Here is a 22,062-nt window from a genome sequence, read left to right as displayed (position 1 = left end):
TTTTTGAAACAAGATGGACGTCCATCTTTCGTTTTGATAATACGGTCAGGGACGCCCAAATCTCAACATTTAGGTCGACCTTAGAGATGGTCGAGCTAAATGTTGAGATCATCGACATTAGAGATGGTCCTCGCCGTTTTTCAGCGATAATGGAAACCGAGGACGGCCATCTCAAAAACGACCAAATCCAAGGCATTTGGCCATGAGAGGAGCTGGCATTCATAGTGCACTGGTCCCCCTCATATGCCAGTACACCAATCGGGCACTCTAGCGGGCACTGCAGTGGACTTCACAAATTGCTCCCAGGTGAATAGCTCCCTTACCTTGGGTGCTGAGCCCCCCAACCCCCCCCCCCAAAGAAAAAACCTACTCCCCACAACTGTACACCACTACCATAGCCCTTAGGGATGAAGGGGGCACCTACATGTGGGTACAGTGGGTTTGTGGTTGGTTTTGAAGGGCTCACATTTACCACCACAAGTGTAACAGGCAGGGGGGGATGGGCCTGGGTCTGCCTGCCTGAAGTGCACTGCACCCACTAAAAACTGCTCCAGGGACCTGCATACTGCTGTGATGGAGCTGGTTATAACATTTGAGGCTGGCATAGAGGCTGGCAAAAAATGTTTTTTAATATTGTTTTTTTGGGTGGGAGGGGGTTGGTGACCACTGGAGTAGTAAGGGGAGGTCATCCCCTATTTCCTCCAGTGGTCATCTGGTCAGTTCGGGCACCTTTTCGAGGCTTGGTCGTGAAAAAAAAGGGACCAAGTAAAGTCGGCAAAATGCTCGTGAGGGACGCCCTTCTTTTTTCCATTATCGGCCGAGGACGCCCATCCCTTAACCACGCCCCCGTCCCACCTTCGGTACACTGACGACACGCCCCTATGAACTTTGGTCATCCCTGCGACGGAAAGCAGTTGAGGACACCCAAAATTGGCTTTTGATTATGCCGATTTGAGCGACCCTGGGAGAAAGATGCCCATCTCCCAATTTGTGTCGGAAGATGGGCGTCCTTCTCTTTCGAAAATAAGCCTGATAAGCTTTAAGATTTCCCCTATCAGGAGATTTGAGGTTCCAGTTATTTAATTATTTTTATTATATAAGATAATGAATATTACGGCTCTGTTGTAATTTTGAACAAACTTTTTGGTGTGTAAGTATAGTCTTTTAGAAGTCTGTTATCCCATTACGGAAGTTGTATTCTACAAAAAACAACAACAACAAAACAACAACAACAACAAATAAAACAGTTACCTTTTGGTACCAAGGATAGAGAGGAGTGTCTTTAAAAACGTCTTCAAAGTCTAAGGGAAGGATGTGGACATTTGCAATAGATGATAGCAGTGGAATGGCCTTGTAGAAGGAACTCTTGTTGACAGTCATGTCTTTGGTCAGCCCTTTCATGTAGAAATAAACACTTCTGTTGGGGTACGTCCGAGCTGCTGATTCTATTGCACACACTGCTAAAGGGGAGGGCTCCAGTTTCTCTGTGGTCTCAGCGAAAAAGATTCCAGTATTAGATTTAATAATGTCTTCAGCTGTGAACTGCCTATTTAAGAATCTGTGCAATGTCCGTAAAGACTCCGTTTTCATCCAGTAGACAGCAGAACAAATAAATATCAAAAAGAAAAGAGATAGACATAATATCCATAATTTCATGACTGTTGGAGTAAAGCGCTGTAGGACCTAGTGAGAGAAAAAGAAAGTGGCCTGATATTAGAAATTTTGAAATGCCCATTAAAAGGCTGCTATATTCATATTTTTCTTTGAAAAGAAGCTGCCATTAACTGATATGAACATTTATAAATATATAACATATTATTTCAATTCAGCAATGCAAGGAAAAGAGCAGAGCAAAAAGACATAAAAACAACATCACAAAATACACATAAAATGCAATTCTAGGTACTCATATTTGTATGGTGTTTAAATATTATTCTACAGATGCCACTTAACTTACATAGGGCCCCTTTTACTAAGCGACAGTAAGCCCAATGCAGGCTTACTGCTTGCTAATTCGTAACTACCGCAGGAACCCGGCAGTAGTTCCCATCCCCAGCATGCGCCATTTCCAGTGCTACAAAATTATTTTTTATTTTTGTAGCACTAGTGCAGTGCCACGTGCAGCCCGGTTACCGCCGGGTTAGGTGGCGGTAAATGCTCCCCTCTGAAATGGCCACGTAGTAAGTGGTTCACTTACTGCATGGCCATTTCTTTAAAAAAAAAAAAAAAAAGATAGCCTTTTACCTGCTGCTGTAAAAGAGGGCCTCAATGAGCGTCAAAAACACGCCCTGATGCTAGCACAGGCCCCCCCCCCCCCCTTTTACTGCAGCTTAGTAAAAGGGGCCCTTAGTGCATATTTGAGAGAGAGTGCACACAGAATGGGACTCCCACTTATGTGCATAACTTCCAGAATATTGTAAGTTCCATGCATTCCTGCCAAATTTAGGTGCGTGCACTTACACCAGCTTTATAACTAGCAGAAGTGTGGGTACTTACGTTTTAGGCACTTTGGGGTCCTTTTACTACTAAGATGTGGCAAAAGGGTGCCTGCGCTGACATCAGCGTGTGTTTTTGACGCACGCTGAGGTCCCCTTTTACCGCAATGGGTAAATGGCAGTTTGTTTTTAAAGAAATGTCTGTGGTGCAAGTGAAGCACTTGCCACATGGCCATTTTCAGGGGGGAGCACTTAACAACTCCCATTGAGGTGGCGTTAAGAGCTCCTGCGCTAACCCAGCGGTAACTGGGCAACACGCGGCATTGCCCTATTACTTCTGGGTAAACACCAATGCTATTGCACGTGCTGGGGTGAGAACTACCGCCGGGCTGCTGTGGTAGCTTGGCAGTGCTTCCGGTTTAGCAAGCGGTAAGCCCGCGTTGGGCCTACCGCTGCTTAGTAAAAGACCCCCTCTGACAGTTAAACACTAAGGGGTCCTTTTACAAAGGCTGCTGAAAAATGGCCTGCGCTAGTGTAAGCACGTGTTTTAGAGGCACGCAAATCCATTTTTCAGCGCATCTGTAAAAAAGGCCTTTTTTTTGGCTTAGCCACATTGAACCTGACTTTGCTGGGGATAATGTGTGATATAAATATTTAAAAGAATTCTTTATCCTCCACCTTTTAAGACACCACCTATCCAGCTGGATGGTGACGGCACAAGGAAATCAAGTTTGGTCCAGTGAAGACTAACTCAAAATAACTTGTTCCTTAGCTGGGCCATTTCTTACCGTCTACTGCATCATAGACCCTTTGGTGTGCAAATTGAAAATCATAGATGGGCTATTCAACTAGTCACAGCAGCCCGTCTGGCTTTGGCTGTCAAATGCAGAACCACAACATTTCCCTCTATGACTATTTGCCTCAAGAAATTGGACTATCTGCACCTTATGGCGGAATTGACAGCGACCAAAAATGAACAATGGGTCTCCTTTCATAAGATCTGGGACAAATAGAAGACATGGTGTTTGAGTAAAATTCAAGAGGAGGAGGCAGGAGACCCTAATGAAGGTTAAGACTCTAACAAAATGTACAGATAGAAAGTGAAGAGGAGAACTATCCCACATAATGATGGAACATTAGTAGGGGATAGAGATAGATGGGGGTGAGAGGGGAAAGGGTTGATACCTTCAATTATATTGTTGTATGTTGATCGATTTTTTTTTCAATAAAAGTTTCTCTGACTCGTCAGCTTCAAATACCATTTCTGGCACCAGTATCTCTCCCAAATCTTCCTCGGTGAAGACGGAAGCAAAGAATTCATTTAATCTCTCCGCTGTGGCTTTGTCTTCCTTCATAAATTATATTCCAGACTGGACTACTGGTTTCTTTCGAAATCCCAGATTGATAGCTTATTTACTTCTATGACTAAATCAATTCATATATCTGACCATGCTGGTGTCACAGTCTCCTAGGATATTAACTCCTGTTTACCAGAGGCCAAAATGTGGTGCTTTAACTCGGCTCTATTACATGAGGAAGCATTTCTTCAAACAATTACTGACTGTACTAAGTTATTCTTTGAGATAAATAATATTCCTGATGTTTCTCGCTTAATTATATTGGACTCATATAAATCATACATTCGGGGGTAATTATTGCTCATCCGGCTCATATTAATAAATCAAGTAAACGAGAACTTGTACAACTGGAACAAGAAATTCACTCCGAGCACAAATATATGTCATCTGGAGATAAGGAAGATCTAGTTAATCTTCAAAAACTTAAATTTAACTATAACAAAGTACTGAGCCTCAAAGCTGGAATTCAACTTTCTTCTCAATCTGCTGTATATTACTCAGGCATGAATAGGACTGGCAGAATTCTTACAAACTACTTGAAAGATGCCAGGGAAAAGACTATTGATTTGTGCCATTAACCACAACGGATCCATCCTGACTAAGCAAAAGGATATTAGTAATCACTTTTTGGACTTCTATGAAGGTATCTATTCTTGTCATCATGATGCATCTTCTGATCAAATGATGTCTTTCCTACAGTCTTTAAAGTGCCCCAATCTGGACTCATAATTTGTTTCAAATTTGGATGCTGATATTTCCTTGTCTGAGATTAAAAAAGCCATTTCTTACCATCTACTGCATCATAGACCCTTTGGTGTGAAAATTGAAAATCATAGATTGACTATTCAACTAGTCACAGCAGCCCGTCTGGCTTTGGCTGCCAAATGGAGAACCACAACATTTCCCTCTATAACTATTTGCCTCAAGAAATTGGACTATCTGCACCTTATGGCAGAATTGACAGTGACCAAAAATGAACAATGGGTCTCCTTTCATAAGATCTGGGACAAATAGAAGACATGGTGTTTGAGTAAAATTCAGGAGGAGGAGGCAGGAGAACCTAATGAAGGTTAAGACTCTAACAAGATGTACAGATAGAAAGTGAAGAGGAGAACTATCCCACATAATGATGGAACATTAGTAGGGGATAGAGATAGATGGGGTGAGTGGGGAAAGGGTTGATACCTTCAATTATATTGTTGTATGTTGATCGATTTTTTTTTCAATAAAAGTTTTGCAAAAAAAAAAAAAAAAAAAGCCATTTCTTCATTAAAACCAAGGAACTCTCCAGGCAGTGATGGTCTTACAGTTTTTACAGTTGTATAATTATTGCATATCAGGTAAAATATGTACCTCTTCTATGTCATAAGCAATTATTGTTCTTCTAGAAAAGCCTGGAAGAGATCCCCTTCTTGCTGGTAATTACCGTCTTATATCTCTTCTAAATTTTGACTCTAAAATTTTTGCAAACATCATAGCAGTCAGATTAGCGATGATAATTGGTCATACAGTACCACCTGAACAGAGTGGTTTTGTTCCTGGTTACCTTGGTTCAGATAATTCTAGGGTGTTTAGAGGTCCTTTTACTAAGGTGCTCTGAAAAATGGCCTGCGGTGGTATAGGTGTGGGTTTTGGGTGCGTGTGTGCCAAAATAAAAATTGGCATGTGTTCATTTTGGGTCTGAGACCTTACTGCCAGCTATTGACTTAGCGGTAAGGTCTCACACATTAACTGGGCAGTAATGACCTACATGCATCAAATGCCACTAGAAAATAAAAATTCAGATGTGCGTAGCAGACTCACGTCAGAAATGAAATTACCGCAAGGGTCACGCGGTAGCCTGGCAAGAACTCCAAATTAATGAGGCTTAGTAAAAGGGCCCCATACTGCATAGTTCTAAAAAGCTTCAACTTGTGTGATTTCTTTAGATGCAGAAAAGGCTTTTGACTATGTAGAATGGCCTTTTCTGTTTCATGTATTGAAATGGTTCAAATTTGGTCCTAAATTCACTGATATGGTTTCTGTTTTATACTCAGCACCAACTGCTAAACCTTTGATCAATTCCTCTCTTACAGACTCATTTCAGGTGTACAAAGGCACCCGCCAAGGTTGCCCTTTGTCACCTTTGTTATTTCTTCTTGTACTAGAACCACTCCTTATTAATATTAAGGATCACCAAGAAATTGAAGGAGTCCCTATTGGTAATTCGTCAATTAAACTCTCTGCACATGCGGATGATGTTTTACTTTATATTACTAACCCAGATAGCTCTCTTCCTTCTTTATCATCACTGAACTATTATGGATTTCTTTCAGGTTATAGAGTCAATGTCATGTCATTACCCTCATTGCATTGTAACCTTTTGTAACATTGTAAGCCACATTGTGCCCGCTCTAGTGGGAAAATATGGGGTATAAATGCATCACAAATAAATAAATAAATACCCCTCAACATACATTGTAATAGGTCACAAATCATATCATCTCCAATAAGATGGTGTCTAGACCAAATTACGTTTCTTGGTATCCTTTTTGGGAATTCATGGGAAGATACTCTTAAAATCAATACTGAATTATTCCTAAAGAAAACCTCATGACTCATGTAATTCATGGTCTCCCCTATATCTTAGTTGGTGGGGGAGAATAGAAACGATTACAATTGTTATTGCTCTCCGCATCACATATGTAATGCATATGTTTCCATTCCAATTTCCTAATTCTTTCTTTCAGGCTTTGGATAAAATTATATCCTCCTTCTTATGGAAAACTAAACCTGTGAGAATTTCTTTATCTAAATTGCATATGCCTAGACACTTAGGAGGGTTGAAACATCCAGACTTTTATCTTTATAAACAAACATTTTTTGCTTAAAGGGGCATTGACTTGGTTACACTCAAAGAATGATGTTGCTCCTATGTGGATGTTCATTGAATAAATTTTGGTAGATCCCTTTCCTTTAGACAAATTGCTTATATTGGTATCAACTGCATTAATTACTAATTGGCCTATTATAAATAATACCCTCAAAGCCATTCTTATATTGGACTCCACTTGTAAGTTCTCTATTTCTTCTTCTATGGAGGCTTCAATTTGGAGTCATCCGCATGTGAAAATTGGTTTCAATACTATCATCTGGAAATACTTCGTCTCTAGAGGTATTTACTGTTTGGCAGATGTATCCCATTTCCTTTTAAGATTTAATATGTAAATATAACCTGCCTGATAGTCAATATTTTAAATATTTACAGGTGAAATCTGCTATTACCAAGTGGTTAAACAAACAAAATATATCGTGTCAAACACCAGATATCTTGAAATTACTTCTCTCTATCTTTCAACCAAAGTGAATTACATCTAAATTATACTCTGTTCTATTACCTTCCATTCATTCAAAAATCGGTGCTCTTTAAAACATATGGTCATTGGACACTGATCATTCAATGTCTGACTGTAATGGGAGATTTTAAAGATTGTTTTTCAACTTTGCTCTAACCAACAGTCTACTTTAAAGTTCCTGTTTTCTGACCGAAACTAATTTTTTCTTGTAAAACAAGATGAAGTCATGTCTCTGATTTATTTGGTGCAAAAGGGAAGTGCAGCATGTTTAAGGGTCAAGAGATAAGCCATCTGGCCAGTGCATAGGCGCCTGGTATCGAAGGCTTGCCGCAGCGAGCCGGCTCCTCCCCCTCCCTCCGGTCCCGGTCCCTGTCCCTCACGTTACCGACCTGACTCTTCATCTTCGGAGCTGTCAGCGCTAACTCTGCCCCTCTGCGCTGGCGCTGCCGGCGTTCGTGCTTTAAAAATGGCCACCGAGACTTCCAGAGGCGGCCTCGCAAGACTTCTGCTGAAGTCTTGGAGGCCGCCCTGTAAGTCTCGGCGGCCATTTTGAAGCGTGAACACCGGCAGCGCCAGCGCAGCTGGGTAGAGTTATCGCTGACAGCTCAGAAGAGTCAGGTCAGTGACGTGAGTGGACCGGATCCGGAGGGAGGGAGGGAAGGGGAGGAATTTGCCGGACAACTCGGGAGGGGGTGGCAGGGGAGAGAAGGGAGTCACTGGGTATTTGTGGAAGGAGGGGAGAGAAGGGTCGCTGGGTATAATGGGTGCATGCAGGGCAGGGGAGAGGAGGATCACTACTGGACATGGATGTATGGAGGGCAGGGGAGAGGAGGGTTGCTGTGTATGGGTGCTTGCAGGGCAGGGGGAGAGAAGGGTCACTGGACATGGGTGGATGGAGGGCAGGGGAGAGGAGGGGAGAGAGAAAAAATGCTGGACATGGATGGAGGGGAGGGAAGAGTGAGGAAGGAGATGAGATGAGGGAAAAGAAAGAGAGGAGAAAAACTGCACATGGATGAAGAAAATAGGCAGAAGCTGAGGACCAGAAATGAAGAAGAAAGGAGGAAAGGAAAGAAAGAAATGGAAAGGAAGCCCTGGAAACGGAGTTAAGAGGACAGATAGCAGCAGAATCGGATACTGGGCCAGCATGATCAGAAAAACAGTCACCAGACAACAAAGGTAGAAAAAAAAATAATTTTATTTTCATTATAGTGTTTGGAATATGTCCACTTTGAGAATCAGGTGCTCACCATTAAAAGTTTGTATTTATTTACTTATTTATGGCATTTTATCCCACATTAAACATGAATTAGGGTGTTTTGTGGCTCTACATGAGAATTGTGATATTATGATCCCTTGTTTCATATTGTTGACGGTCTGCATTTTCCGTATGGATGGTATATTGGTGTATTAGGTTCTGCCCAGTGTAATATTTATGGTACAGTAAGGTTCTGAGTGTGTTTTTGCACAAAATTGTGTATAGTGTTTTGCAGTTGAGCGATTGTGGTTAGTATATGCTTTGAGCAACCACTTTATTCTTTGACATATGATACATATCTAATATCTATATTTAATAAAAGGTATTAATTGTGACTTTTATTTTTATTTATTTTTTCTGTGTGTTATCAGACAATTATGGATTTAAGCTCCACCCCTAACCCCGCCCCCTTTAGCCTCCCCAAACAGTTGGGCCACCGACCGCCTATGGGCCAGTGGCTTGTTTACTTGAAACCAAGATCATGTGACTACATTCTCTTGCTGTCGCGTCTCTCGCGCTTGCCGCGCTCTCGAGGACCTTGGCATACTTTCAGGCTTCTTCCCCGGGAGCACGGGGTTTGTGAGTCCATAGGCCACTACCGTGGAGCGGCAGTGGCAGGCAAGATCACCTTCCAGCTAGAGATGAAACAAGACTGGACCGGAACCCCGGACTGGAGTTCTACACCGGAACACTCGGAACTGGAACGCACCGGACGGGTGCGCACTGGAGTGGGGCCCGCTGGACTGGACACACTGGAGTGGCCCCACTGGACTGGAACATACAGGAGTGAAACCCGCTGGACTGGAACACCCTGGACCTAGGCTTCACCTACACTTGACCGCCTTTCCCCGAGGGTTGAGCCCTCAGGTTCTGGCAGCCGGTAGGACTTACAGGAAAACCCGGAACTGGAACTTGCAAGCAGGAACAGCAGGAATGAAGATCCAGGAGTGCCCCCTGGCACCTAGGCGAAGGCAAGGCAGACAGGCAGGGACTGTCCGGGTTCTGGCAGTCGGCAGGTTTCAACACAATGACTAGTAAACTGTACCCAGGCTAATAGGAACGCTATACCCAGGCAAACCAGTCATACACAAGAAACATACACAGAGCAAACTCAGGAGGCTTAGTAAAGCTATACACCAGCTAACCACAAAGCTGTGCCCAAGCTAACAAGTCATGCACTGGAAACATACACAGAACACTAGCAAAGCTATACACAGGCTAACAAGCCAGACGGTGCCTAAGCTGGCTAGTCTACACTAGGAACAAACACAGAGAACTAGCAGAGCTATGCACAGGCTCACAAGCCACACGGTGCCTAAGCTGGGTAGTCTACCACTAGGAACAATCACAGTCTCGGGATAGTGGCTAGCAAGGGCGGCTAGTCTAACACTAGGAACAATCACAGTCTCGGGATAGTGGCTAGCAAGGGCGGCTAGTCTAACACTAGGAACAATCACAGTCTCGGGCTAGTGGCTAGCAAGGGCGGCTAGTCTAACACTAGGAACAAACACAGTCTTGGGATAGTGGCTAGCAAGGGCGGCTAGTCTAACACTAGGAACAAACACAGAGAACTAGCAGAGCTATGCACAGGCTACAAGCCAGACGGTGCCTAAGCTGGCTAGTCTACACTAGGAACAAACACAGAGAACTAGCAGAGCTATGCACAGGCTACAAGCCAGACGGTGCCTAAGCTGGCTAGTCTATACTAGGAACAAGCACAGAGAACTAGCAGAGCTATGCACAGGCTACAAGCCAGACGGTGCCTAAGCTGGCTAGTCCACACTAGGAACAAACACAGAGAACTAGCAGAGCTATGCACAGGCTACAAGCCAGACGGTGCCTAAACTGGCTAGTCTACACTAGGAACAAACACAGAGAACTAGCAGAGCTATGCACAGGCTACAAGCCAGACGGTGCCTAAGCTGGCTAGTCTACACTAGGAACAAACACAGAGAACTAGCAGAGCTATGCACAGGCTACAAGCCAGACGGTGCCTAAGCTGGCTAGTCTATACTAGGAACAAGCACAGAGAACTAGCAGAGCTATGCACAGGCTACAAGCCAGACGGTGCCTAAACTGGCTAGTCTACACTAGGAACAAACACAGAGAACTAGCAGAGCTATGCACACGCTACAAGCCAGACGGTGCCTAAGCTGGCTAGTCTATACTAGGAACAAGCACAGAGAACTAGCAGAGCTATGCACAGGCTACAAGCCAGACGGTGCCTAAGCTGGCTAGTCCACACTAGGAACAAACACAGAGAACTAGCAGAGCTATGCACAGGCTACAAGCCAGACGGTGCCTAAGCTGGCTAGTCTACACTAGGAACAAGCACAGAGCACTAGCAGAGCTATGCACAGGCTACAAGCCAGACGGTGCCTAAGCTAGCTAGTCTAAACAAACATAGAAACTCACACAGAGCAAACACTGAAACCGTGTACAGAGCACTCTATACACCAGGACCTTTAGATGAGATGCAAAGGCCAGGACTGTAGTCTCCAAGTGATTAATAAAGCCCTTCAACACCAGAGCCACAGCTGCAGCAATCACCTTGCAACCAAACAGAGGCTTGACACACTGAGCAGTCAGCCCATAGGAAGGAACAGCGGGAGCCATCTTGGATACTGGCAAAGAGGAGGAGGCGGCAGCCATCTTGGAAGAGGCATAGCCCACACAGGTGAGGTTCAGTAGGGCAATCAGCACACAGAGCCAGAGAGAACCTAAGACAGACACAGACACAGAGACAAGCAGAAGCCAGCACAGACACTGACTCCCAGAAACAGGGTAAGTCTGAGGGTTGTCACGGCCACGGACGTGACAGTATCCCTTCCTCAAGACCCCCCTCTCGGTCTCCCGGAGGCGGTCGGGTATCCAGGGGTAACTATGATGGAACTTCCTGATAGGTCTCAAAATCCAGACATAGATCACTGGGCTGGAAGTCACAAGGAAGTTCAAAACTGGCAGACAAAAGTAGAACTTGTGACCAGGAAGCTCCTTCGAGTCACCCCGGGGCAACCTCAGGAACATGGATGCATCAAGAGGAACACAATTCAAAAGTAACCCTCCCCTGAGGGAACCCACAATCTCCTGAACCTCTTGGCAAATCCATGAAATGACAGGAACAGGGCTGGAGTCACTACCCCAGCTGACATCAGAAGCTGGGCTGAGGCTCGAAGTGGCATTCCCATCTTGACAGGAGCTAGAAGTCTGAATAGAAATGGATCTGGAACTAGCACCCGGGTTGGCATCCAACACGGAGCCGGGATAGGAACCCGGACTGGCCTCAACCCCCTGACTGGAGCTGGATTCAGGAGCCTGACTGTAACGGGAACTCAGCAGAAGGTCAGCCTCCTGACGGACACTGGAACTTAGGACGACCTCAACGTCTTGGTCGGACCTGGAACTAGGAAGAGATTCAGCTGCAAGGCTGGACACACCCCTCTGCCCGGACTGGGACGTCTCTCTAGCCTTAGCTTCAGGAATATTCCCCCGGGCAGGATCAGAACAAAGTTTATCACGGTGCCCTTGGAACGTCATCTCATCCTCAAAAGCAGACTCAATATCTTGGCTGGCCTCTGCACTCGGTGCAGACTCAGCATCTTGACTGGAACTACAACTCGATCCAGACTCAGCATTGTTATGATTGGGGTCTGAACCCCTCTCAAACTTACCTCTTTCCTGGGGGTCAGCTTCTTAGCTGGTTTCTGTTTCTTTTCTCTGTCCTTTCTGAGCTGGCTCTGTCTCTCTGTGCTGACAGCTTCCAGCAGCATGGCTCTAATTGTTTCACTATATTGCACCTGTGTGGGTGGACTGAGTTACCTCTACCTCTCTTTGGGGGTACTGGCTTCAAGTGCTTCATGGTTTTGCATTGGTGTGGGTTGGGCCTCTCTGGGTCAGTGTGCTGTTGCCTGGGGCTAGGGAGTGTGACATCATCAGGGTGGGCCTTGATAAGGAAGTGGTCTTGTTTCCTTCAGAGCCTTTGCAACGGTTGTGTTTGCTTTAGGTAGGGTGGTGCAGTGTGCACTTCTGACTTTGTGTCTAGTTTCCCTGCTTGCTTTTGCTAAGGGCCAGGTTAGTGTTAGTGTAGGTAGGGTGGTGCAGTGTGCACTTCTGACTTTGTGTCTAGTTTCCCTGCTTGCTTTTGCTAAGGGCCAGGTTAGTGTTAGTGCAGTGTGCACTGGTGACTGTGTGTTTAGCTTTCTTGCTTTTCCCTCTTGGTTTTGGAAGCATTGCTGTGTGTAGGGCTTTGGAAGCTCTGTTGCTGATAGAAGTACTTCAGAGTTTGTTGGTGTTAGGAACACTGCAGAGTTTGCTGTTAGAAGTACTTCTGGTGTTTGTGCTATTGGGAGCATTGCAGTCTTTGCTGTTGGTGTTTGGTGCTTTAGAAGCACTTTTGGCTTATGTGTTAGCTTCACTGCTTTTTCCTTGTGGCTCCCCTGTCTTCCCTTTTAGTGCTAGGAGCTCTTCTGGTTGCTTGCCAGAGTAGTGCTTAGGAAGCACCTTGTTAGTTGTATCTAGCTTGCTAGAGCAGTGCTTAGGTAGCTGGTTAGTTCTGTGTTTAGCTTATTAGTGTAAAGCTCTGCTTGTAGCTTGGTGCTTAGTAGCACCTGTGTTAGCTTTGTGTTTAGTTCCCTGCTCTGTTAGTTTAGGGCTTAGGAAGTCCCTTTCTTGAGCAGGGATTAGGAGCTCCTGTTTAGTATAGGGCTTAGGAAGTCCTTTTGTCAGTTTACTGTTAGGAACACTCCTGCTGGTTTAGGACTTGGGAGCACATAGATCAGTTTAGGTTTAGAAGTACTTCTGTTTCCAGTCCTGGTCCCTGTGTCATCCGGTATCCAGTAAGTCCTGCCGGCTACTCGAACCCAGGAGCTCAACTTCTGGGGGGCTTAGTAGCTAAGTGCAGGTGAAGCTGTACGGACCAGTCCAGTGTGCTCCAATCCAGTCTGGTGCACTCCAGTCCAGTGTGTTCCGGTCCGGTGTGTGTTCCAGTCCTGTGTCCTCCAGTCCGGGGGATTCCAGTCCATGTGTTCCGGTTCGCTGGGCAGTGCCTGCAGTCCCTGCCGGTGTGCTTGCCCAGTGTTGGTTGGTGGGTTTTGCCTGCTGCTGTCGCTCCTCGGCAGCAGCCCAAGGGCTCACGTTTGCTCCAGAGCCCGGCCCCGCGGGCTCTGAACCTGAGAACCTGACAGATTGCAAAGGCCATGAGCCCGGCAAGAACCCCCACCCAGCTGACCCAGCTGGGGTCCAGCTCCATCGTTGTCCTTGATCCTTCTATGACTCTTCGTCAGTATCATGGGAAACTTTTGTCTCATCCTGTTTTGAAGAAGACCCCTGAAGCGGCAGCTTAGAGAAAACGTGTCCGGTGGCTTGGAATCGCTGAAAACCCAGTTTCAGATATGGACCCTTTTATCACGCTCGCTGAATATCGCCGCAGCCTGGTCTTGAATCCAGCTTTGTGGGATACTCCTGAAGCTGTCGCTGAGAGGAGACGTCTTGGGAATTCCATGCTCTGGGCCCAGCAGGGGTCCAGTCCCGTTCAAGCAGCGCGCCCAGACAAGCCTCTGAATCCAGTCCGAGCAGCGCGTCCAGCCAAGCTTCAGAGTCCAGTCCGAGGGACGCTTCTGACCGAGCCTCCAATGCCAGTTCAGGTGGCACTTCCATTCCAGCCTCCGAGTCCAGTCCGAGGGATGCTTCTGACCGAGCCTCCAAGTCCAGTCCAGAGGGCGCTTCGAACCGAGCCGCCTATCCCAGTTCAGGTGGCGCTTCCATTCGAGTTTCCGAGTCCAGTCCGAGGGATGCTTTCGACCGAGTCTCCGATTCCAGTCCAAGCAGTGCTTCAAGCCAAGTCTCTGCGTCCAGTTCAAGTGGCGCTTCAAACCAAGCCTCCTAGTACAAGTTTGGATCCCAGTTCCAACCCAATTTTTGATCTGGATCCGTTTCTGACACTCCAGGATTACCGGGTTGCACTTTTGTCTGATCCAGCCCTGAAGAATACTCCTGAAGCTGCAGCAGAAAGAAGGCGTGTCTCCTGGCTTGGGTTCGAAGAAAACCCAGTTTCTGCTATTGATCCCTCTACCAAGCTGTTCTTTTACTGCTTCCAACTCCTCTCAGAGCCAACCCTGCGGGATACTCCTGAAGCCCAAGCTGAAAGAAGGTGGCTTCCTGATTTTTCCCGACAAACTTCTGAGTCCAGCCTGAAGGGCTTTGTCTGCCAAGCTTCTGAGTCCACAATGAGTTCCAGCCCAGTGCCCGAGTCTGTTTTGAGTTCCAGCCCAGATGCTGAGTCCGGAGCGAGTTGCAGCAGTGACAGCCAAGATGCTGAGTCTGGATCGAGTTGCAGTTCCAGTCAAGATGCTGAGTCTGGATTGAGTTGTAGTTCCAGTCAAGATGCTGAGAGTTGTAGTTCCAGTCAAGATGCTGAGTCTGGATCGAGTTGGAGTTCCAGTCAAGATGCTGAGTCTGGATCGAGTTGCAGTTCCAGTCAAGATGCGGAGTCTGTATCGAGTGGTAGTTCCAGTCAAGATGCTGAGTCTGGATCGAGTTGCAGTTCCAGTCAAGATGCTGAGTCTGGATCGAGTTGTAGTTCCAGTCAAGATGCTGAGTATGGATCGAGTTGCAGTCCCAGCCAAGATGCTGAGTCTACACCGAGTGATGAGTCCATGATGAGTGTTGAGTCTGGATCGAGTTGTAGTTCCAATCAAGATGCTGAGTCTGGATCGAGTTGCAGCATTGGCAGTCAAGATGCTGAGTCTGGATCGAGTTGCAGTCCCAGCCGGGATGCTGAGTCTACACCGAGTGATGAGTCCATGATGAGTGCTGAGTCTGCACTGAGTGTAGAGGCCAGCCGAGATACTGAGTCCACGATGAGTGCTGAGTCTACACTGAGTGCAGAGCCCAGCCAAGATGACGAGTCCACGATGAGTACTGAGTCTGCACCGAGTGCAGAGTTCAGCCGAGATGCCGAATCAGAATTGAGTTACAGTCCCGGGCAAGATGCAGAGTCCGGGTCAAGTTACAGTCCCGGCCAAGATGCTGAGTCCGGTGAGAGTTGGAGTTCCAGTCCCAGGTAAGAGGCTGAGTCCAGGTCAAGTTGCAGTTCCAGCCAACATGCTGAGTCCGGTGAGAGTTGCCGTCCCAGCCAAGATGCTGAGCCTACGTTGAGTACCGAGTCCAGCCAAGAGGCTGAGTCAGAATTGAGTGGCAGTTCCGGCCAAGAGGCTGAGGCCGGATCAGGTTGCAGTCTCAGCCAAGATGCTGAGTCTACTCCGAGTTCCCATTTCAGCCAAGATGTTGACCTCCTTCTGAGTTCCAGCTCCAGCCAAGAGGCGAGGTCCAGTCCGAAGTCCAGTTCGAGTCCCTGTCCGGCTTCAGATTCCATTGGGTATGGGCTCTAGCCCAGTTCTGGCTGCTACAGTAGAGTGCCAGGAAGTCAAGGAAGTTGTGGACTCCTTCAGGAGATGGTTCCTGTTGAATAGAACTCCACTTGTTGCATCCAAGACTCTGATCCTGCCTAGCAGCCGTTCTAAAGAGCCTCGTGGCGGCCAAAGCCATTCTGGTTTCCTAGTTCCAGATGTACTTGTCACGTCCTGCCCTGCCGCCCAGATTTATGTTGTGAAACCCATTGGGAGATTTCACCACAGCTACCCATGGAGACCTAAATTGTCTTTTGAGACCTGGAGCTCCCGTGGGGACACGGGAGCCTTGAGGGGGAGGTGCTGTTATGATTGGGGTCTGAACCCCTCTCAAACTTACCTCTTTCCTGGGGGTCAGCTTCTTAGCTGGTTTCTGTTTCTTTTCTCTGTCCTTTCTGAGCTGGCTCTGTCTCTCTGTGCTGACAGCTTCCAGCAGCATGGCTCTAATTGTTTCACTATATTGCACCTGTGTGGGTGGACTGCGTTACCTCTACCTCTCTTTGGGGGTACTGGCTTCAAGTGCTTCACGGTTTTGCATTGGTGTGGGATGGGCCTCTCTGGGTCAGTGTGCTGTTGCCTGGGGCTAGGGAGTGTGACATCATCAGGGTGGGCCTTGATAAGGAAGTGGTCTTGTTTCCTTCAGAGCCTTTGCAACGGTTGTGTTTGCTTTAGGTAGGGTGGTGCAGTGTGCACTTCTGACTTTGTGTCTAGTTTCCCTGCTTGCTTTTGCTAAGGGCCAGGTTAGTGTTAGTGTAGGTAGGGTGGTGCAGTGTGCACTTCTGACTTTGTGTCTAGTTTCCCTGCTTGCTTTTGCTAAGGGCCAGGTTAGTGTTAGTGCAGTGTGCACTGGTGACTGTGTATTTAGCTTTCTTGCTTTTCCCTCTTGGTTTTGGAAGCATTGCTGTGTGTAGGGCTTTGGAAGCTCTGTTGCTGATAGAAGTACTTCAGGGTTTGTTGGTGTTAGGAACACTGCAGAGTTTGCTGTTAGAAGTACTTCTGGTGTTTGTGCTATTGGGAGCATTGCAGTCTTTGCTGTTGGTGTTTGGTGCTTTAGAAGCACTTTTGGCTTATGTGTTTGCTGCACTGCTTTTTCCTTGTGGCTCCCCTGTCTTCCCTTTTAGTGCTAGGAGCTCTGAACCTGAGAACCTGACAAGCATCTTGACTGGAACTACAACTCGATCCAGACTCAACATCTTGACTGGAACTACAACTCGATCCAGACTCTGCATCTTGACTGGAACTGCAACTCGATCCAGACTCAGCATCTTGACTGGAACTGCAACTCGATCCAGACTCAGCATCTTGACTGGACTTGCAACTCGATCTAGACTCAGCATCTTGACTGGACTTGCAACTCGGTCCAGACTCAGCATCTTGACTGGACTTGCAACTCGCGACGCCCTCTGCCTCCTGGCAGGGACGGAACTTTAACTGAGGCTTGGCAGAACACACCCTTTGGACAGGGATCGGCGGCTCGATCTGAAGTGCCCCTCGAACTGGGCTTCGGAGCTTGACTGGACGGGTCACTTGGACAAAAACCGGAGACTCGACCCGGAGTGCCACTTGCACAGGTCTCGGAGACTCCGTCAGAAGCACCCCTCGCACTTGACTCAGAGGTTTCAGAGGGCGTGCCACTTGAACAAGGACCGGAAGCTCGACCTGGAGCGCCGCTCGAACAGGAATCCGAGGCTCCATCGAAAGCTTCCCTCGGACTGGACTCGAGACTTCAAAGGGCGTGCCACTTGGACGAGGACTGGAGGCTCGACCTGGAACGCCACTTGCATAGGAATCCGAGGCTCCATCGAAAGCTTCCCTCCGACTGGCCTCGGAGACTTCAAAGGGCGTGCCACTTGGACGAGGACTGGAGGCTCGACCTGGAGCGCCGCTCGAACAGGAATCCGAGGCTCCATCGAAAGCCTCCCTCGGACTGGCCTCGGAGACTTAAGTGGCATCGTTACTTGGACGGGAATAGGAGGCTCAGTATGAAGCATCCCCTGGACTGGAGTCAGGCGCTTAAGAGGTAGCGCTACTTGAACTGGAGTCAGGGGCTTGGTCCAACGCCTCACTCGGCCTGTCCTCACCGACATGGTCAGGACCGTCCCTCGGCCTGACCTCAGCGGCTTAGCTGGAGGTTCCACTCGAAGCGGCTTCCAAGGCTCCACTGGAAACTCTCCTCGAACTGGACTCAACACAGGTGGACTGGGATCCCACAGAAGAGCTAACTCCCTAAGGTGCGGCCAGCTGCTCGGCTGAGGTGACTGACGAGACCCGAGCGGAGGAAGTCCCCGGCGGCGTCTTTCGACCTCAGCTTCCGGAGTCTCCCGCAGATCTGGGTCTTCCAGAAGTCTGAGGCGGTACTCGCGGAGCGAGATAGCCGGATTCATGTCAGAAACTGGGTTATGGTGGACCAGACCCCAGTAGACATGCTTTCTTTCCGCTGCTGCTTCAGGAGTAGCTTTAAAGGCTGGATTCGACAGAAGTTCCTCTCGGTACTCCCACAGCCTTAAAAAGGGATCCAAAAAAGAAACTAGGCTGTCCTTGGAATAAAAAAAAAAATCAGAAGTTACCCTCAGATTGTCCAGAGGGCACAAACTTATGGGCATGTAGCCCACCTGGACCGATGATCTCGCCGGACTCATGGCCTTTGCATCCTGTCGCGTCTCTCGCGCTTGCCGCGCTCTCGAGGACCTTGGCATACTTTCAGGCTTCTTCCCCGGGAGCATGGGGTTTGTGAGTCCATAGACCACTACCGTGGAGCGGCAGTGGCAGGCAAGATCACCTTCCAGGTAGAGATGAAACAAGACTGGACCGGAACCCCGGACTGGAGTTCTACACCGGAACACTCGGAACTGGAACGCACTGGACGGGTGCGCACTGGAGTGGGGCCCGCTGGACTGGACACACTGGAGTGGCCCCACTGGACTGGAACATACAGGAGTGAAACCCGCTGGACTGGAACACCCTGGACCTAGGCTTCACCTACACTTGACCGCCTTTCCCCGAGGGTTGAGCCCTCAGGTTCTGGCAGCCGGTAGGACTTACAGGAAAACCCGGAACTGGAACTTGCAAGCAGGAACAGCAGGAATGAAGATCCAGGAGTGCCCCCTGGCACCTAGGCGAAGGCAAGGCAGACAGGCAGGGACTGTCTGGGTTCTGGCAGTCGGCAGGTTTCAACACAATGACTAGTAAACTGTACCCAGGCTAATAGTAACGCTATACCCAGGCAAACCAGTCATACACAAGAAACATACACAGAGCAAACTCAGGAGACTTAGTAAAGCTATACACCAGCTAACCACAAAGCTGTGCCCAAGCTAACAAGTCATGCACTGGAAACATACACAGAACACTAGCAAAGCTATACACAGGCTACAAGCCACACGGTGCCTAAGCTGGCTAGTCGAGTATTAGGAACAAACACAGGGAACTAGCAAAGCTAAGCACAGGCTAACAAGCCAGACGGTGCCTAAGCTGGCTAGTCTACACTAGGAACAAACACAGAGAACTAGCAGAGCTATGCACAGGCTCACAAGCCACACGGTGCCTAAGCTGGCTAGTCTACCACTAGGAACAATAACAGTCTCGGGCTAGTGGCTAGCAAGGGCGGCTAGTCTAACACTAGGAACAATCACAGTCTCGGGATAGTGGCTAGCAAGGGCGGCTAGTCTAACACTAGGAACAATCACAGTCTCGGGATAGTGGCTAGTAAGGGCGGCTAGTCTAACACTAGGAACAAACACAGAGAACTAGCAGAGCTATGCACAGGCTACAAGCCAGACGGTGCCTAAGCTGGCTAGTCTACACTAGGAACAAACACAGAGAACTAGCAGAGCTATGCACAGGCTACAAGCCAGACGGTGCTTAAGCTGGCTAGTCTACACTAGGAACAAGCACAGAGAACTAGCAGAGCTATGCACAGGCTACAAGCCAGACGGTGCCTAAGCTGGCTAGTCTACACTAGGAACAAGCACAGAGAACTAGCAGAGCTATGCACAGGCTACAAGCCAGACGGTGCCTAAGCTGGCTAGTCTACACTAGGAACAAACACAGAGAACTAGCAGAGCTATGCACAGGCTACAAGCCAGACGGTGCCTAAGCTGGCTAGTCTATACTAGGAACAAGCACAGAGAACTAGCAGAGCTATGCACAGGCTACAAGCCAGACGGTGCCTAAGCTGGCTAGTCCACACTAGGAACAAACACAGAGCACTAGCAGAGCTATGCACAGGCTACAAGCCAGACGGTGCCTAAGCTGGCTAGTCTATACTAGGAACAAGCACAGAGAACTAGCAGAGCTATGCACAGGCTACAAGCCAGACGGTGCCTAAGCTAGCTAGTCTAAACAAACATAGAAACTCACACAGAGCAAACAGTGAAACTGTGTACAGAGCACTCTATACACCAGGACCTTTAGATGAGATGCAAAGGCCAGGACTGTAGTCTCCAAGTGATTAATAAAGCCCTTCAACACCAGAGCCACAGCTGCAGCAATCACCTTGCAACCAAACAGAGGCTTGACACACAGAGCAGTCAGCCCATAGGAAGGAACAGCAGGAGCCATCTTGGATACTGGCAAAGAGGAGGAGGCGGCAGCCATCTTGGAAGAGGCATAGCCCACACAGGTGAGGTTCAGTAGGGCAATCAGCACACAGAGCCAGAGAGAACCTAAGACAGACACAGACACAGAGACAAGCAGAAGCCAGCACAGACACTGACTCCCAGAAACAGGGTAAGTCTGAGGGTTGTCACGGCCATGGACGTGACACTTGCACATCTTTGTAATTTTCCATGGCTCTGAAAAAAAAACAATAAAAAGGGGAGCTTTGAACAGTGAAGCCAGAAGCTCATCTATGGATAGACGTATCGCGCAGAAGGACCTTTTCCTGGTCATGAGTCTCCGGCTTCACTGAAAAAGGGGCTTCTCTCAGCTGATGTAAAAAGTGTGGATATAGTAATTAATGACCAGTGAAGTAATGATTGTTTCTTTTTAACTATAGATAGTTATTGTTTATGTATGTATATTATCTTTCTTTATTCTCCTGGTCAAGAGACTCCTAGTTTCGCTGATAAGGAACCCTGGATGTAGTAATTAATGACCAGTGATGTAATAATTGTTTCTTTTTAACTATAGATAGGTATTGTTTCTTTTTAGGTATATAGCTTAATCATTGTGTATCTCAGACAATAATGACTCATACACTCTCCGTTTTGAAGTGAATCTCTAATAAAAAAAAGTCTCATTTACCCAATAGGAATCCAAAAGAATCTGCAGTAATTTATTTTCTGAGCAGTCTGTAGTGACAAAGTAAGCAGGGTGTACTTTTAGAGCAATACACTGACAAATTCTGGAAATGGACAAAATCTATGAAATCAATTGCATCTGCCCCAATATTACAATCTCTTCTTTTATTGGCTCATAAAGCATTATGGACCCCAGTTAAGCAACATAAAGTTGATTCTTCGTTGTCAAATTTGTGCTGGTCCTGTAATAGCAGTATAGGTACTCTTGAACATATGTGATTTTCCTGCCCTGATCTTCAAACGTTTTGGTCGGCAGTATGGGAAAGAATAGGTGATACTTTTCACATCAAGATTCCTCTTTCATATAAACTAATTATTTTTCAATCCGCAGGTTTAAATAAGAAAGACTATAATTGTAGTTACAAGATATATGATACATTATTAACTATTGAAATTTCCACTATTATTAACAATTGGAAAAACCATAAATTAGTCTCTGTCTCTTTCTGCTGGGCCAATGTCTGCACTGTTCTCAAATATGAAAAAACCCTAGCGGAAGGCAATAATTCTATGAAGATCTTTCAAGCTACTACTACTACTTAACATTTCTAAAGCGCTACTAGGGTTATGCAGCGCTGTACAGTTTAACAACGAAGGATAGTCCCTGCTCAAAGGAGCTTACAATCTAAAGGACAAAATGTCAAGTTGGGGCAGTCTAGATATCCTATATGGAGGTATAATGGTTATGTGCCGAAGGCGACATTGAAGAGGTGGGCTTTGAGTAAGGATTTGAAGATGGGCAGGGAGGGGGCTTGGCGTATGGGCTCAGGGAGTTTATTCCAAGCATAGGGTGAGGCGAGACAGAAAGGGGGGAGCCTGGAGTTGGCGGTGGCGGAGAAGGGTACTGAGAGGAGGGATTTGACCTGTGAGTGGAGGTTTCGGGTAGGAACGTAAGGTGAGATGAGGGTAGCGAGGTAATGAGGGGCTGCAGATTGAGTGCATGTGTAGGTAAGAGAAGCTTGAACTGTATGCG

General features: G+C 47.3%; 1 protein-coding gene across 1 annotated transcript in view; it reads right to left on the bottom strand.

Moving 5' to 3' along the window:
• The window catches only part of LOC115463689 (alpha-1,4-N-acetylglucosaminyltransferase-like), a 95,492-nt gene that overhangs the window by 20,640 nt on the left and 52,790 nt on the right, over positions 1-22,062 (bottom strand). Inside the window, exon 2 of the mRNA XM_030194410.1 lies at positions 1,252-1,683. Coding sequence (XP_030050270.1) covers positions 1,252-1,656 — 405 coding nt within the window. The 5' untranslated portion in view covers positions 1,657-1,683. The remainder of the gene's footprint in view (positions 1-1,251; positions 1,684-22,062) is intronic.

Source organism: Microcaecilia unicolor, chromosome 2 (genome assembly GCF_901765095.1).
Source record: "Microcaecilia unicolor chromosome 2, aMicUni1.1, whole genome shotgun sequence".
Taxonomy (NCBI): Eukaryota; Metazoa; Chordata; class Amphibia; order Gymnophiona; family Siphonopidae; genus Microcaecilia; species Microcaecilia unicolor.
Note: the sequence above shows the minus strand (reverse complement) of the source record. Positions and strands in the feature narration are given on the sequence as shown.